The sequence below is a fragment of the Malaya genurostris genome, chromosome 1 (genome assembly GCF_030247185.1).
Source record: "Malaya genurostris strain Urasoe2022 chromosome 1, Malgen_1.1, whole genome shotgun sequence".
In the NCBI taxonomy this organism is placed as follows: Eukaryota; Metazoa; Arthropoda; class Insecta; order Diptera; family Culicidae; genus Malaya; species Malaya genurostris.
In genome coordinates this window covers 61904287-61919543 of record NC_080570.1, presented here as the reverse complement: position 1 = coordinate 61919543, position 15257 = coordinate 61904287, and the positions used below count along the sequence as shown (strand labels likewise).

At 36.5% G+C, this 15257-nt stretch overlaps 1 protein-coding gene across 1 annotated transcript in view; it reads right to left on the bottom strand.

The window, feature by feature from the left end:
- Window positions 1–545: 545 nt before the first annotated feature.
- The window catches only part of LOC131440251 (adenylosuccinate synthetase), a 34535-nt gene continuing 19823 nt past the window's right edge, over window positions 546–15257 (bottom strand). The window contains exons 3-8 of the mRNA XM_058611363.1: window positions 10170–10449; window positions 10029–10103; window positions 2254–2384; window positions 2034–2188; window positions 1783–1967; window positions 546–1639 (exon numbers count right to left, since the gene is read on the bottom strand). Of these exons, the coding sequence (XP_058467346.1) occupies window positions 1396–1639; window positions 1783–1967; window positions 2034–2188; window positions 2254–2384; window positions 10029–10103; window positions 10170–10449 (1070 nt within the window). The 3' untranslated portion in view covers window positions 546–1395. The remainder of the gene's footprint in view (window positions 1640–1782; window positions 1968–2033; window positions 2189–2253; window positions 2385–10028; window positions 10104–10169; window positions 10450–15257) is intronic.

Here is a 15257-nt window from a genome sequence, read left to right as displayed (position 1 = left end):
AACATACACTGAAAATCATTTTACCTATTTTTTTAGAAGAAATCACTCTAAGTCGAGCTCTTCTATAAGCTACCGAAAATTAGGTTATTATCTACTCAAACTTTAACTTGATCGTAAAAACGGGGTAGCGAACTTTGTTATGGCATAACACTTTGACTAAACTTACATTTACCTAAATTTTGAAGTCATCACTCGTTGCCTAAAATTAGGGAAATGCACTTTAGTTGATTTTGGGTAGGTTTTGACCCAAAATTAGGTAGCGGCTGGTAAGAGTGTATGGCTGGACCGCGCTGAAGTTGGACATGTCTGCCTAAATATGAATATAAGGAACCATAATATTTGCTTTTGTCATATTTTTTCCGATCCAAACACATCTAAAACGTTGACCTGTTAAAAAATTACAATTTCTACAAAATACGTAACACCCATGCAGCGACGAACAGGTACTAAGTCAAATTCGACTTATTTCGAAAGTTTTCTTGCCAAAACCACCAAACAGAACACGAGATAGTAGGTAATCAATTGAAACCCAAAAATACAACACATTTATTTTAAAACAATACGTTTATTTTACAGTTTGCTTTGAAAAAATAAAAGTAACATTGGACTTGCAGCTCATTGACAATCGATATAAACAAGAATCCATTCACAACAGATAATTGACAGAGCCGAATTCTTGAATCATAATGTTACTGCTCAAATATGCCAATTCCGTTATGTTGTAGGACACTGTACATTATGCGTTATTTTCTATATGCATTTGCGGTTGTTTTTTTTCTGTAAAGTTCTGACACCTGCTTATGCATAGTGTAGAATGAATTGATGTCACTCACCTTTCCCATCAAGTTCAATGTACAACCTAGCTAAATTACATTTGTAGTTAACGTTCTGTGTATGGATAGTTGTACTTATATATCCAACGAGCAGTTCATTAGGCTTTGAATTTCCCGTTTGTGCGGTTAACTGCTCTAAAACTAGTAACATTTTGTAGTTAAGTATTTGCCGGCTTAATAAACATTACGGTAGCGCTTTATGTCCATCACTTAAGGCGTAAATAGCCACGGTATTATATTATGTAGATACGATTTTCTTATAGCATCTTAATATGCACCTCATCATTATTACTCTGCATATTCTTACACACAAAAGTTGAAGGTTCAACATACTTTATCAGTTTTTACATTTTTACCTGAATATAATTTTTCTCTGCACGCTTTGGTGTTTCCTGCACATAGTTTTATGACTCAGTCCCACATACAGACGCTAGGATAATCTTCTCTTACATTCAATCAGTTAAAGCAGAATAAAACAAACTTCTCCTTCCACATGACACGTGTCGAAAATTTGTAAAAAAACGTTAACAAATAGCTAGATAGTAGGTGAGTTAGGATGGAATTAATCCCGCACTGTGATGATTGATTCACGGCCTTTGCCAACACCAATCCATTTCACTGGTACTCCCAGGTTGGTTTCGATTAATCGGATGTAGTCTTGAGCTGCCTGTGGAAGCTCATTGAAATCACGAACGTTTTCCGTTGACTTCAGCCACCCTGGTACTGTAATGTAATTAACCTCGACCTGACCAAGATCGGTGATCGAACCCGGGAAGTAGTCAATTTTCTCGCCGTTCAGGTTGTAACTAAAACGAAAAATTTATTGAATGCGGCGGTATACAGTTTAAATCTTATCCAGTCACGTGAAGTGATTAGAACAATTTTCGACAGTAAAAATGTTACCGAGAACAAAGAAGTGGTAAGCGTTTTATAGGAATATAGCTCTCACCTCACAGCAACTTTTATTTCCTTCAGTGTATCCAATATATCCAACTTGGTCACACATATCGATGTGTATCCATTAACCATTGCAGTATATCGCAGTAGTGCCAAATCTAGCCAACCACAACGCCGTGGTCGCTTTGTAGTAACTCCTATCTCAGCACCACGCTTTTGCAGAAACGAGCCAGTATCCTTGAAAAAGAAGACGTAAAGATTGGATAATTTGAACAGCCTTTTCTTTAAAACAAAAACATTTACATCGTGCAACTCAGTGGGAAACGGACCATCACCGACGCGGGTCGTATAGGCTTTGACTACTCCAATGACTTCTCCGATAGTTTGCGGTGGTAATCCGAGTCCAGTGAGAACCCCACCGATACTGCAATTACTGCTGGTCACATACGGGTAGGTGCCTTGAAAGCGACAAAAATATGGTCAACACATCAAATAACCCCTACACAAGGGTTGTACAATGTACCAAAGTCAATGTCCAGCATTGCGGCATTGGCACCTTCCACCAAAACACTCTTGTTGTCCTTGAGCGACGAATGCAGAAACGATACGGTATCGCGTACCAATGGTCGTAACCGTTCGGCAAATTCTCGATATCTGAGGAAAGAAAGCAGTTTGTAGAACGACGAATCTATGTACAGCCCAGAAGTATATATTAAGAAATCTCAGTGAACATCCGATTTCTCTCGTATTACCAACTCAAAATGGTTTTCAACTATTCCCAGCAGAAAGAAAGGTTCAAAGCAAATGTATTCATGACCAGTTTGTAAAGACATGTAGATAATTTTTCAATAAATCATTGCTAAATCGCATCCAGCAGCATCCAATATATTAGTTGCAAATATGATGTGAATAGTGAATTATTCTATTCTTGTCAGATTTACAAGCAATACAGTAAAAGTTTGCATTTGAAAACTTGAAACTGTGTTATGAACAAAAATTTGTCAAACAAGATTGACTGTAATTATAAATGTTTCTATTAAAATTCGAATCATGTCTGTATTCCAAGTTTAATTCATACTGAGTATTCAAACGTATATTCACACATGCTTTCTTTCTAGCAAATACGAATACTTGGGCTTTTCGTTTAACTCCTTTCATTCAGTTTTGTACTGCCTTCTTGATAACTTTCCTCGCCAGAAGAACTTGAACTGCAACTAGCTGACAACAATCTGTTGATATTTTTCTATTAGGCGTAGCTCCGGCGTCTTGGAATAACAGTACATTGTTCGTGGAATACCATTCCATAAGAATGCGAAACGTAAAAAAAATTAAATTAATATAAAAACTAGTCATGTGCACTTTAGCACAAAACGGTACACATGAGGTACCGTACCCCTAAATGACATTCCATAAGTTTTTCCATGTGTTCCGGTACATAAAATTTTTGGTTGATGATTTCGATCGCGAATTGAATGTTGATATGTATATGTCGTATTTGAAAATCTCTCCTCCAGTTGCCTCTAAATGTTCCTGTCCAGAAAGCTTCTTAAAATCTGAAAGTTTTCATGTAGATTTCATAATCCTATACCCTGTTATCAAGCTTCATCTGCAGCTTGCGCGACCGACCAACTTGATTCGCTTATCGCACGTTTTGGAGTTATCATATTCTTGTAAGTCGACAGTCCTGCTAGTTTTTTAATTCGATGCACTGCAACCCCAGTTTGCCTGTGAAATTTTGGATGGAGAAGTCGGGGTTCCGATTGGAACAGAGGGTCACTCTCTTCGACAATTTCACGACATCCGGCGTTTATTTTCAACCCCTCCCGATTCTTCCTGGCGGTCGAAAAACGTTCTTTGAATACTTTTATTACATTAGTGATAGTTAGTTTGGCCAAATTGATTAATTTAGACTACGAGAGACTTCCGTGCGAGTAGTTCGGATTTTCACAATGGATGAGCAAAATTTTGACACATTGCTGTTCTTACTTAGATGACTTTTTTACAACCGAGAAGTAAAGATCAAAATTAAACACTAGGCACGATCATTTAGGGGTTAGCCTATGTTTGTGCTTAGGGCACATAACCGTTTTTACTTTTTTTTACGTTTCGTCTTAGACTCGTCAGTGCAGAGCTGTTCAAATTGAACTGCTTATTGCAAACTTAAACAGTTCAACTTGAACCGCTAAGCAGACGTAAAGTTAATGCTACTTGCAAACAAGGATGGCTTTTATCGTATCAAAGAACGTTCAATCTTCACTCTTCACACGATTCAATCAGTGCCATCAAAGAGAAATGGAAAACATCGCAACAACAAACACCCGGCATGGCTCATTTAACATAGAATAGACACCAGTGCGAGAGTGAATTTCTCTCGAGTGCGTTTATCTTCCGTTTAACGTCTGCTATTTCGGCTTCCGGCATTATTTTCCGGTAGAATGGCAGCAGATGCTCGAGAGCTTTTTTCTTTTTATATTTATTTATGTAGTTCGGATGTACGTTGTTCCACAACTCAGGTAGGTTTTCGTATTTCTCTATAAAAAGAGCAAGTTTTCTATCTTTTAACTCATTTTCATACCCCGGCTTTAACCATTTTGGTCGTTCACCGCGTGTTTTTCGACCATACTTTCGTCAATCCGATGAATTTTCCATTACACGATCAAAAGTATTGTCAATACTCCTTGTATTGACAATAATATTGTCTCGTGTAAGGGCAGCTTTACGTTTCGTCTTAGACTTAGGCAGAGCAGTTCAAATTGAACTGCTTATTGCAAACTTAAACAGTTCAACTTGAACCACTAAGCAGACGTAAAGTTAATGCTACTTGCAAAACTTGGTATGGTCATTCAGACATGATGTTTGATGAGATCGAAGTTTACACGTTTACAATTTCACACAATCTCAGTGTCTCACCCAATGACATGTTACAGGTGGAGATCTGAAGGGATACTGCGCCACGTGTAGGATTCTCTCAGAAGGATTTTATTTCGCGATTTGACGAGTTTTTAAAGTTAGAAGTCCCTGTTCGTTAATATGTGGAATTAATTGCTAATAAAAATCTTCACCAATAAATCAATGCAATTAGGAAATCAAAATTATTCAAAGTTTGTGCCAAGGAAGTGAGGTGATTAGCGAATGGTTTGTATGAAACTGTTAGCTATTCGTTCTACCAGTTGAATTGTTGATTAAACACAACTCAGAAGACTTCTCCCCGGTAAAAACGAATTTGGGGTGTGAACTGACAGTTCACGGCCGCACGCAAACATTTATCAAGCCCATTCCATACCAATCTAGTCTCTCTTTGATGAATCTCTAGTCGTCTATTTTGCTGACCCAACGTTTGCTCGAAATGATCTTGTATTAACATTTCATTTTAGCCTTGCGTGATTGGGAAAAGAACTAGTTTTCACAATTTTGCTCTATATTTAATATTCGCAACTCAAGTTAACTGCAAAATAGCTAAATGTTTATCCGTCGATCCAAAATTTTAAGTTTTTCAACTTGGTGGGACTAGAAAAAAAATGTATCCAAAATGGGCATTCGACCAAAAAAAGTTTTTGAACCTCTGAAATAAAATCTATATATATAAAAATGCAGAGATCATTCTTTGTAATCGCATCACGTAAGAACGGATGGACGGATTGAGATGCTTTTTTTTTTGTTTGATCAGTTTTTACCCCCACCGGGTTCGTACATCAAAAAAATTAGGAAAACTTACCGGAAAAGTGGGAAAAACCAATAAAGTTATTTTGTATGGACAATGGAATTTTCCACTGCAAAAGTCGCCAATGATTGCTAGATCTACAATTGAAGTTTGGCGCGCAAGGAGATGCTCAGTATTTCGCCGTTGAAGAAAAGAATACTAGATTTTTGGAAAATCGTTTGGCGCGCAACGAGTAGATTTGGGTGGAGATTTTACATGCATGATTGATTCGTCATTTGGAAACACGTGCTTAATAGGGTATCAAAATCATTACTTGCCAAATGACTGTTTTAGCTATACCGTAAACAGAAACACAAGTTCTAATGTCATTTACCAGTAGATGTAGTTAGATGAATTATGTTGGCCATCGTGGGCGTGAGTTGAACAAATTAAATTATGTAACGATTTTTTTTACGTATGAATGTTAGGATTCTGCTGTTGAAATAATGAGTTCAGATGAAAATATTTTTCTGGCATTTAGCATACTGAAGTTTGTTCAGCCAATTCGGGTAAGTTTTCAAGAGTGGTTTACTTCAAAACGGTCTGCTTAGGATGCTATTCATGACATTTGTAAGCTGCTTAAGCCAAATCTTTTCATTTTCCGAACTTTGGATTACTTGACGAATTACCATATGCGAATCGTGAATATCATATCTGAAGGAGAAATCGTTGCATGTAAGAACCATTAGTTGTGAGATCTGCTGTTTTATACATTGGCTTTAACAATAAGAAGAATACTGGTATAATCACTCCTCATGTTCACTCCGCTAGAACAGAATATTGATTCTCAGGACTGAATACTAAGAAAAACGATGTGGTGGCTCGACGAATGAGAGGCCTTTTGATACAATTCTTGAACGAATATAGCGTTCATGTCAAAATTAATGGACACAATTATTAATAAAAGGGTAATTTGAACTTTCGAATGTCCAAGTATTTTTCATTTTATCGCTAATTCGTTAATCGAAAATTGATCCTGTCATTATCCTGCTACGAACATTCATCAAACACGACTAAGTAATATCACTAGCGGTGAAGTAGGTTATGGACAACCGTTCAAAATTAGTTTATTACTTTCGATAATCCCTAAGGATTTGCTATTAAATTTTAAACGTCTTCAGTACAAATAAGTCTTAATATTCAATGATAAACAACAATCCCCGAGGACTGCTTTTGGAAATTTGTGGGGTCAATTTAAAGTATTTATCTCGGTCATTTCTTTTTCATCAATCTGTTAATTTATTTATTTGTTTATTTAGGAGCAAGGGAAAAGCCTGCTGGAGCTGAGATTTTGGTTCTCCTTCTCCAGCAAGCATAAAACCTTCTCATCTTTTGTATCAACAAATAACATTTGACCAAATGCTACATAACGAAATCTTAAATTACCCTTATTTGAACTACAAAGCTAACTAACAACTATTCATATTGACTAATTATCCTAATAAAACTAGCGGGAAAATTTTGGAGAAAACGGGTTTTAATGGCGTTACGAGATAAATTGAAATTAAATCCATCAGAGCAAGTATTGAATACGCGACATATACTCGAAAACGGTTCAATCCCATAGTTAGTTCTAGCACGAGGAATTCTGAGAAAGGGATTAAACCGCAAATTACGCCGAAGAATGTCAAAACTTAGCTGTTGTAGGAGATCTGCACTATCAATTCGAGATTGGATGAGGTCCGCGACGAAAACAGCCTTTTGTGTATCACGGCGGACAGATAGCAAATCGAAGTGTATGTCTACAACGATTTTCGTAGCTTGGAAGATTAAATGGATCTCTCCAGGGCAGGCGACGCAAAGCAAAACGAATGAACTTGCACTGAACAGTATCAATGCGTAGCTTATCTGTTTGATAATATGATGCCCAAACAACAACAGCATACTCGCGAACTAGAGCGCAATATAACGATTTCAGGCAGTATATGTTATTGAAATTTTTTGAGATGCGAAAGATGAAACCTAGCATCTTTAATGCTTTAGAGAGGGTATATTCTATGTGATCTTTGAAACTAAGTTTTGAATGATACATAACGAAATCTTTAATTACCCTTATTTAAACTACAAAGCTAACTAACAACTATTCATATTGACTAATTATCCTAATAAAACTAGCGGGAAAAGATTAGGAGAAAACGGGTTTTAATGGCGTTACGAGATAAATTGAAATTAAATCCATCAGAGCAAGTATTGAATACGCGACATATACTCGAAAACGGTTCAATGAACCCATAGTTAGTTCTAGCACGAGAAATTCTGAGAAAGGGATTAAACCGCAAATTACGCCGAAGAATGTCAAAACTTAGCTGTTGTAGGAGATCTGCACTATCAATTCGAGATTGGATGAGGTCCGCGACGAAAACAGCTTTTTGTGTATCACGGCGAACAAATAGCAAATCGAGGTGTACGAGCCTACATCGATTTTCGTAGCTTGGAAGATTCAATGGATCAGCAAAACGAATGAACTTGCGCTGGACAGCTTCAATGCGCAGCTTTTCAGTTTGGTAATGTGGTGCCCAAACAACAACAGCATACTCCAATGTAGAACGAACTAGAGCGCAATATAACGATTTCAGGCAGTATATGTTATTGAAATTTTTTGAGATGCGAAAGATGAATCCTAGCATCTTTAATGCTTTAGAGAGGGTATATTCTATGTAATCTTTGAAACTAAGTTTTGAATCCAATAACACTCCTAGATCCTTAATTGATGTCTCCCGTTTTAGTACAGCTTGAAAAATAGTGTAATCATACATGATCGTGGTTCGTTTACGAGAGAAGGAGATAACGAAGCATTTGAAGGCGTTGATAACCATTCTGTTGACGTTGCACCAGTTAGAAAATACATCCAACTGTGACTGCAAGAAGTTTGAGTCTTTCAGATATTTGATGAGATGAAACAGTTTGAAATCGTCGGCGAATGATAGCTTCATGCATTGCAATGCGAAATTCAGATCATTTAGATATAGCAGAAATATGAATGGTCCTAGATGGCTTCCCTGAGGAACACCAGAGCTCACGATGAATGATGGAGTAACGCAGTCGTCAATTCTCACGGTCGTACTACGACCAGTCAGATATGATTCAATCCAATCCATCATCCCACATGTCAAATCTTTAGTTTGAGAGAGATCTACAATCTCTGTTCAATACACTGACTCGAAGGATGAGATGGCAAACGGTGCATTTGTTTAGTTTTTGCGTAACAAAAGCATTGAACATATCCACAATAATTCTTGATGATATTTCTTCTTCGGGACGAAGTTATTGTGTTGGATATGAATTTGTCGTAATTCGTTTATTGTAAGCCAAGTAATCAGTAAAATAATGGAAAGAAACATGACGTTTGGCAACTCTGCTGTTCGAAAACACAAATTTAAAAAAATAATTTCAGGCGAGACGAAGTTCGACGGGTCAGCTAGTATCAAATAAAATTCCATTCGCCCGAAAAACGTTCACAAGAATCCACCATTTTCAACAAAATATTTAATAGTAAGAAACAATTCCAAGAAAAAAAATTCGATGAAGATAAACAAATCTTCAAGACTAAAATTTCCCGAAAAAATGTATTGTATTGTATTGGAGAAGAGGTGGGTAATGTCAGAGACAAAACTGGATGACGTGAATACGAATAAATCTTACATGCTTTTTTCACGCTTCCGAATATCGATAATCGTTCTTATTAGTTGATTGTTTGTGTGAATTTTACAATTACTGTTCGTGTTCCTTTTAAGTCCCATAAGAACTATGATAAAATTTAGCTTGATCGGTGGAACAATGTTTTTGCGCTCGAGGTTGCGAGTTTGCTTGGGATTTATAGTATGGGGAAACACACTTTTTACAAAATAATCGTCTGTATCATAGACTCTAAAAACAGTGCATGTGTAATTTTTGCAGGAAATTTAACGAACAAGAAAACCTTCGTAAGCAGCCAAACAATCCGAAATTTGTAGATAAAAGGTTATTAAAGAAAAACCGACACAATGTCTGAACAATGGCTAATTTCTTAATATATCTAGCACCACTGCTGCTAGTAATCGTAATATGATTTGTTTTTTTTTATTATGCTATAACAGTGAGTTGTTTGATATCTTCACGATAGTTACTCAGCTTAGTATTCTTTTCAAGTGCCAACCCATGTTCAAAACTCACTGTTAGGTTTTAAATTAAGCGAAAATGACATCAAAAAGTCATGACTTTCAACGATATTAGGATCTAGTCTAGAGTGAATGAATACATCTCATCGTTTATGTTGGAAAAAAAACTAAAAAAAAATCATCCACAATGTTGACCATTTCTTATGCTTTATATTGATTTTGACATAATTGTCGTCACTCTTCTTAGATCCACTCTGTTAAGATCCAACAACAGGTTTCCAGCCCATGGAAACATTAGATTCTAAGAAAATTCTTCTTAGAATGCTAAAGGTGTATTATTACCTTTACCAAGTATGTATTCCTACGAACTATTGCAATCTGGGCATTGATTTCAGAAGGATAAAAAATTTTGAGTGCCCATGTGAGCCTTGGAGAACATTTTCAAGATGATATTATACAATCTCTGTTAAACAGGAAGCTTCCAAATTTGTAATGTCTCACCTGTTAAGCTCAGCTGCAATATCCACATCAAAATCCGGAAAAAGCCTCTTGTACATGTTGACTAGAGCCTCAAATCTAAAAGGTAGAATATAGTGTTTAATGATTTGAAACAATTTCAATTATCATCGATAGCATGCTTACTTTTCACTAAACACTTTATAATCTCCCAACAAATCCGAAACACGAATTCCATTTCGAGTAGCCTTGCTCGAATAGCACGGTCCAATGCCCTTCTTAGTCGTTCCAAGCGATTTTCCACCTTTCTCGGCTTCCTGTAGTCCGTCAACTTGTTGGTGTAAATCGAACACCAAATGAGCACGATTCGAAATATACAACCGATCCTGCCAATTGACAAGACCTTTCGCTTCGTTTTTGGCCAATTCTTCAAACAAACCGGGTAAGTGGATCACGACGCCATTGCCTGTAATTGGAAGGAGTAATACAAAAATAAATTAAACATTTGTTTTATTACATATGCTGAATTTCCCCAAAACCTTTCGAATCAGTTCGTCGAGATTACTAAATGGTTGTGTGTGTATGTGACACAAATATAGGCCCTTGATTTTCTGAGAGATGATCCAATTGAATTTTATCCGGTACGACTTCCGGTTTCGGAATTACAGCTTTACATGTGCTAAAAATATGAATTCAATTTTCCGAATATGGCTGAACAGATTTTCACAAACTTGGACAAAATAGAAAGAATTTCTTCTATATTAGGCTCAAAACTGTATCAATTTGTATGTCAGTTGCTGGTCACATGAACCGAATTTGGGTATACCGGTTGCAAGCGCCCGGTTCCGAAAGTATCTAAAATAGTGATCGAAAAGTCCTGAACGAAAATCGTTTCATTTTCTCGGTGATGTCTGATTCGATTTCTTCAAACTTTGGCTTAAATGAAAGGTCGTATGGTTCTATGCATAAGTACAAACCAGAATTTAGAGTAACGATGCAAAAAAAATAAAAAAAATGAAAAAAAAATCTACTGAATTCGGTTCATAGTTTCCTCAATTCGTAGGTTTTGTTAGTTCACACCTAAACAAACTTTCTTATTTGTATTCCAGATTTAATTAATTATATTTTGAAGAATACCACAGTAATATTTATGAGAATATGAGTACTATGAGAAAGGCATCATCATACCATAAGGTGGATTAAAACAGGTTTTTTGCCTTCGTCATGCAGAAAGGTTCCGCACTCATATTTAATTCCGTTCTTCGGTAATTTTTCGACGAAAACTTATTGTAATCATTAGAAATACCCGATGTTTCGGTAAATTTACAAAATTTATTTCAAACAAATTATGAAAGTTTCTACCGGACGATCAGTTAAATTCAAGTTTTTATTACAGAATTCTGTAAATAATTAATAATTGTCGTAAAGTATTCTACTGTCAAACAGTTAAACAAAAATGAGCTCCGGTTCCGACATTGATAGCGGAGTTGGTATCACTGGGAGTACGATGCGGTGCCTAAGTGTTACTCTCCAAAAAGCCTAATTTCAATGTGTATCAAACAACTTTTAGTAAAGGAGCAAGAATCTTTGCAAGCGTATGAGTAATGTCAACAATGTGTGCGTAAAAACAAATTCCGGAGCTTCTTTGCCGGATTTTAATCAATAAATTTTCCATATAGTTGAAAAATAAACCAATCCGTCATTCTGCTTAAAATTGCAATTCAAGAAAAGCGACAATCTTAGTCTAAAACTTCTGTTTTCCTTAAAACTACACGAGAAAAATTATTTCAGTTTCAGCTTACTTCCACTAATACATTTGATTAGCAACAAACACATTCCTATACGGATTTCTTCTTGCAGAAATTATTGCCGTACAAAGATTTACGTACCTTCTATAAGTAAACCCGAAAAAAGGAACCTTTAATTTAACACGCGAAAGGCAATAGATATGGAATGTTATCGTAAATTTTTTTTGACTTTTCTGGAAAACTGCTTTTATAACAGAAAATATTTTGTTTTGTTTGTTTTGTGTAACGCAATCTAATACAAATGCATTGAAGCAGTGTCGCTAACTTTGTTATTAGAGAATTAAAATCTACATTCATAAAATGTAAGCAATTTTCCATAAAACGTTGATGAAAAACTGATCAAAACTGATATTTCATCCAACAAGTCAGGCTTAACATTCATTTGAGAATAAAATATTATTAAAAAAGTTTGTTTGGAGCTCAATCGTACAAGCCACTTTGATAAACTGGTTGCACTGCATATATGAATACATAGATCTATGACATACGTAGCAAATAAAATGTACGTAATACGCAAATTACCAACACAAGTTAACTTGGTTTACTCTTGATCCTTGAAAGTGTTATTTATTGAATATTGCTGATTAGCGAAACTAAAAAATGCTCAAACGACAGGTACTGCGAAATTACCGCCCAAAATTAAACTATGTCAACCGATCGAAACGCCATCTGCATATCATTGTCGATGTTATCAGATTTATGTTATTAGATCCATATGGAATGTGTGAAAATTTACAAGCCAATCGTGTTATTCAAGCTTAAAATCTAAAATTGGTTTGCAGCAAGCCCTACAGCGAGTATAATTTTATTTTATTTTTCCCGTACTGGTGCATCATCTCGCGTTGTTTACAGTAATGCGAATAGGAGAAGCAGGTGAGATCGTTCCTTAGAGATATTTCACATTTTTCTTATTTACAATGTCTTTTTATATCTCTCCTTACTAAAAATCGGGCTAGACTAAACTTCGTCGATTATTCGGGGAACGTTTGATCAATGGATCTAGTTTTCTTCGGTTTAAACGGTTAAAGTTTAAGACGCGCGCATGAAGTTTATAAACGTGCAGAGATTTCTTGTGACCCTACTTAAATAGGACGTATGTAAATATAGTTAAGACTGCGAGGAGGACCTGTTTGGTATTTTTTTTGGTTTGGTAGATATCGAAATTACTTCGTATTGCGTAATTCGTTGTTGTTTCAGGCTGCCCGGAGTTCTTTCGAGTTTCGGAAGAAATTTCTCATTCTAGTAGGAATCACATATTAATACAAAACGCGATAAAACTGCAACGTATTCTTGGAAGCCGGTTACCCAGAGCAATAAACACATGATAATATTATTTGAAAATTTACTAACAAACAACCCCTATCAGTTATGCATGTGGAAATGCAGATAATTCCTTGGTTTCTAGTAGAAACATGCATTGAACTAACAATCCTTCCTTCCCAAGTAGATCTGCATTCGGACGTGGCCGGCGTCGATATTGGCCAGTATGCAGGGATTAACTCAGTTTACACAATGTTAAACGACGTGCTATTCCCAGGCAATTTGTTTCAGAAGAACATTTTGCAAGATTAATTGATTCTGATTAAAAACGAAGTAGCCACACATGGGCGGTCTCTAATTCTTTTTATCTGATTTCCGGTTCCAATATTACAAAGCAAAAAGTGAGAAAATGAACAAGTTGCTGAACCGATTTTAACCAACATAGGCTCAAATGAAAGGCTACTACTGTCTAATATTCTTTTTTTAATTTAAGATGGATCTGACTACCGATCTCGGAATTACAGGTTCAAAAGTTTGCCTTCATAAAAGATTATGTATAGAGGAAATAATTGCTCAAAAATAGAAGATTGTTTAGATTTACAGGTCTTGCACGTCATTCACATAATTTCTGAATTCGATCCGGTACTGGAATTAAAGGGTGATGAGTGTTCGAAATTTCAAGCCGTAATATTGTGCGGTGCTGTAAAAAAGGAAACATTCTAAATTGAACTCAAAACTGCTCCAATACATAGGTTATGTAAATTACTGGCCATACGAAGCCGCTTCGGTTATACCGCTCCCCGGAAATCAGTTTCGGAAATTTGAATCAAAATCTCCACAATGGAGCTCACAAAAGGCCCAAATAGAAGAGAATCCCCAACTACAATAGGAAGTGTGTTTAAAATTTTAGGCCACCATTTTGAATGCTACAAAAAACGGAATTTTTTTCCAATTTTGTCTCGAAACTATGTCGATGTTTAATCTATGCTAGTTTACGTCTATGCTAGTTGACCATGGCGCTGCTCTCACAAACCAGTTGTCGTATGTTCCAGTCCCGATCTGGAAGGATTCTTAGTGTCAATAGGATCGTAAAGACTGTCCCAGAAAGTATGGACGCAACCAAAAACCGCTGCCATTTCGATATGGTTTAGAATCTGTCAATTTTTATGGCTGCGTCCTATTGTTTACACTCTTCTCTAACCACTTGTGCAGTTGTTTATTCGTTTTCATAAGTTTATTTCAAAATGCGTGGACTTTCAGCAGAACAACGTCGCAGAATTGTGTACAAAAGGTGCACAGAACGCGGACTGTCACTGATAAGGATAGCAAAAAATGGAAGAAGTAAGTGAAAAAGCCGTGCGAAATGCAATCAGGAAGTTCGGTGAGGATAACACCTTTGAGGGTAAACCGAAAACGGGTCGAAAAAAGGATCTGCTAACCCTCAGTTGGATAAACGTATACTGAAGGCGTTCGAGCAAAAGAAGGAGGTTTCAGTTCGGGATGTGGCCAAAAAAGTGGGCACTTCGAAGTCAAATGTTCTTCGTGCTAAAGAACGTTTGAATCTTCGAACCTATAAAAAGCAGAAACAACCAAAACGTATTCCGAAACAAGAAGCATCGATCAAGCCGAGGGTTCGAAAGCTGTACAATACGATTCTTGCTGGACATTTGAACTGCATAATCATGGACGACGAAACCTACGTGAAATTCAATTACAAATCCTTGCCGGGACCACGATATTATACGGTGCGAGAAGGGCAAGTGTTAAACCAGTCCGAGACATCGATTGAAGTCGAAAAATTTGGTAAGAAAGCTATGATCTGGCAAGCAATTTGTAGCTGCGGTAAGATTTCGAAACCCTTCATCACCACTGCTTCAATTAACAGCGAAATATACATCAAGGAATGTTTACAAAAACGACTTTTACCCATGATTCGAAGCCACAAGGATCCTGTTGTCTTCTGGCCAGATCTTGGTTCTTGCCACTACTCGAAATCAACGGTAGAATGGTATACTACCAAAAATGTCACTTTCGTCCCAAAAGACATGAATCCACCAAATTGCCCACAACTTCGACCAATTGAGGAATTTTAGGAAACATGGCAGCCGAAACCATTCAACAGTTCGAAAAAGATTGGAAAAAAGTGTCAAAACTTGTCGCCAAGAAGTCTGTACGGAATTTAATGAGGAACGTTCGTAAGAAGGTG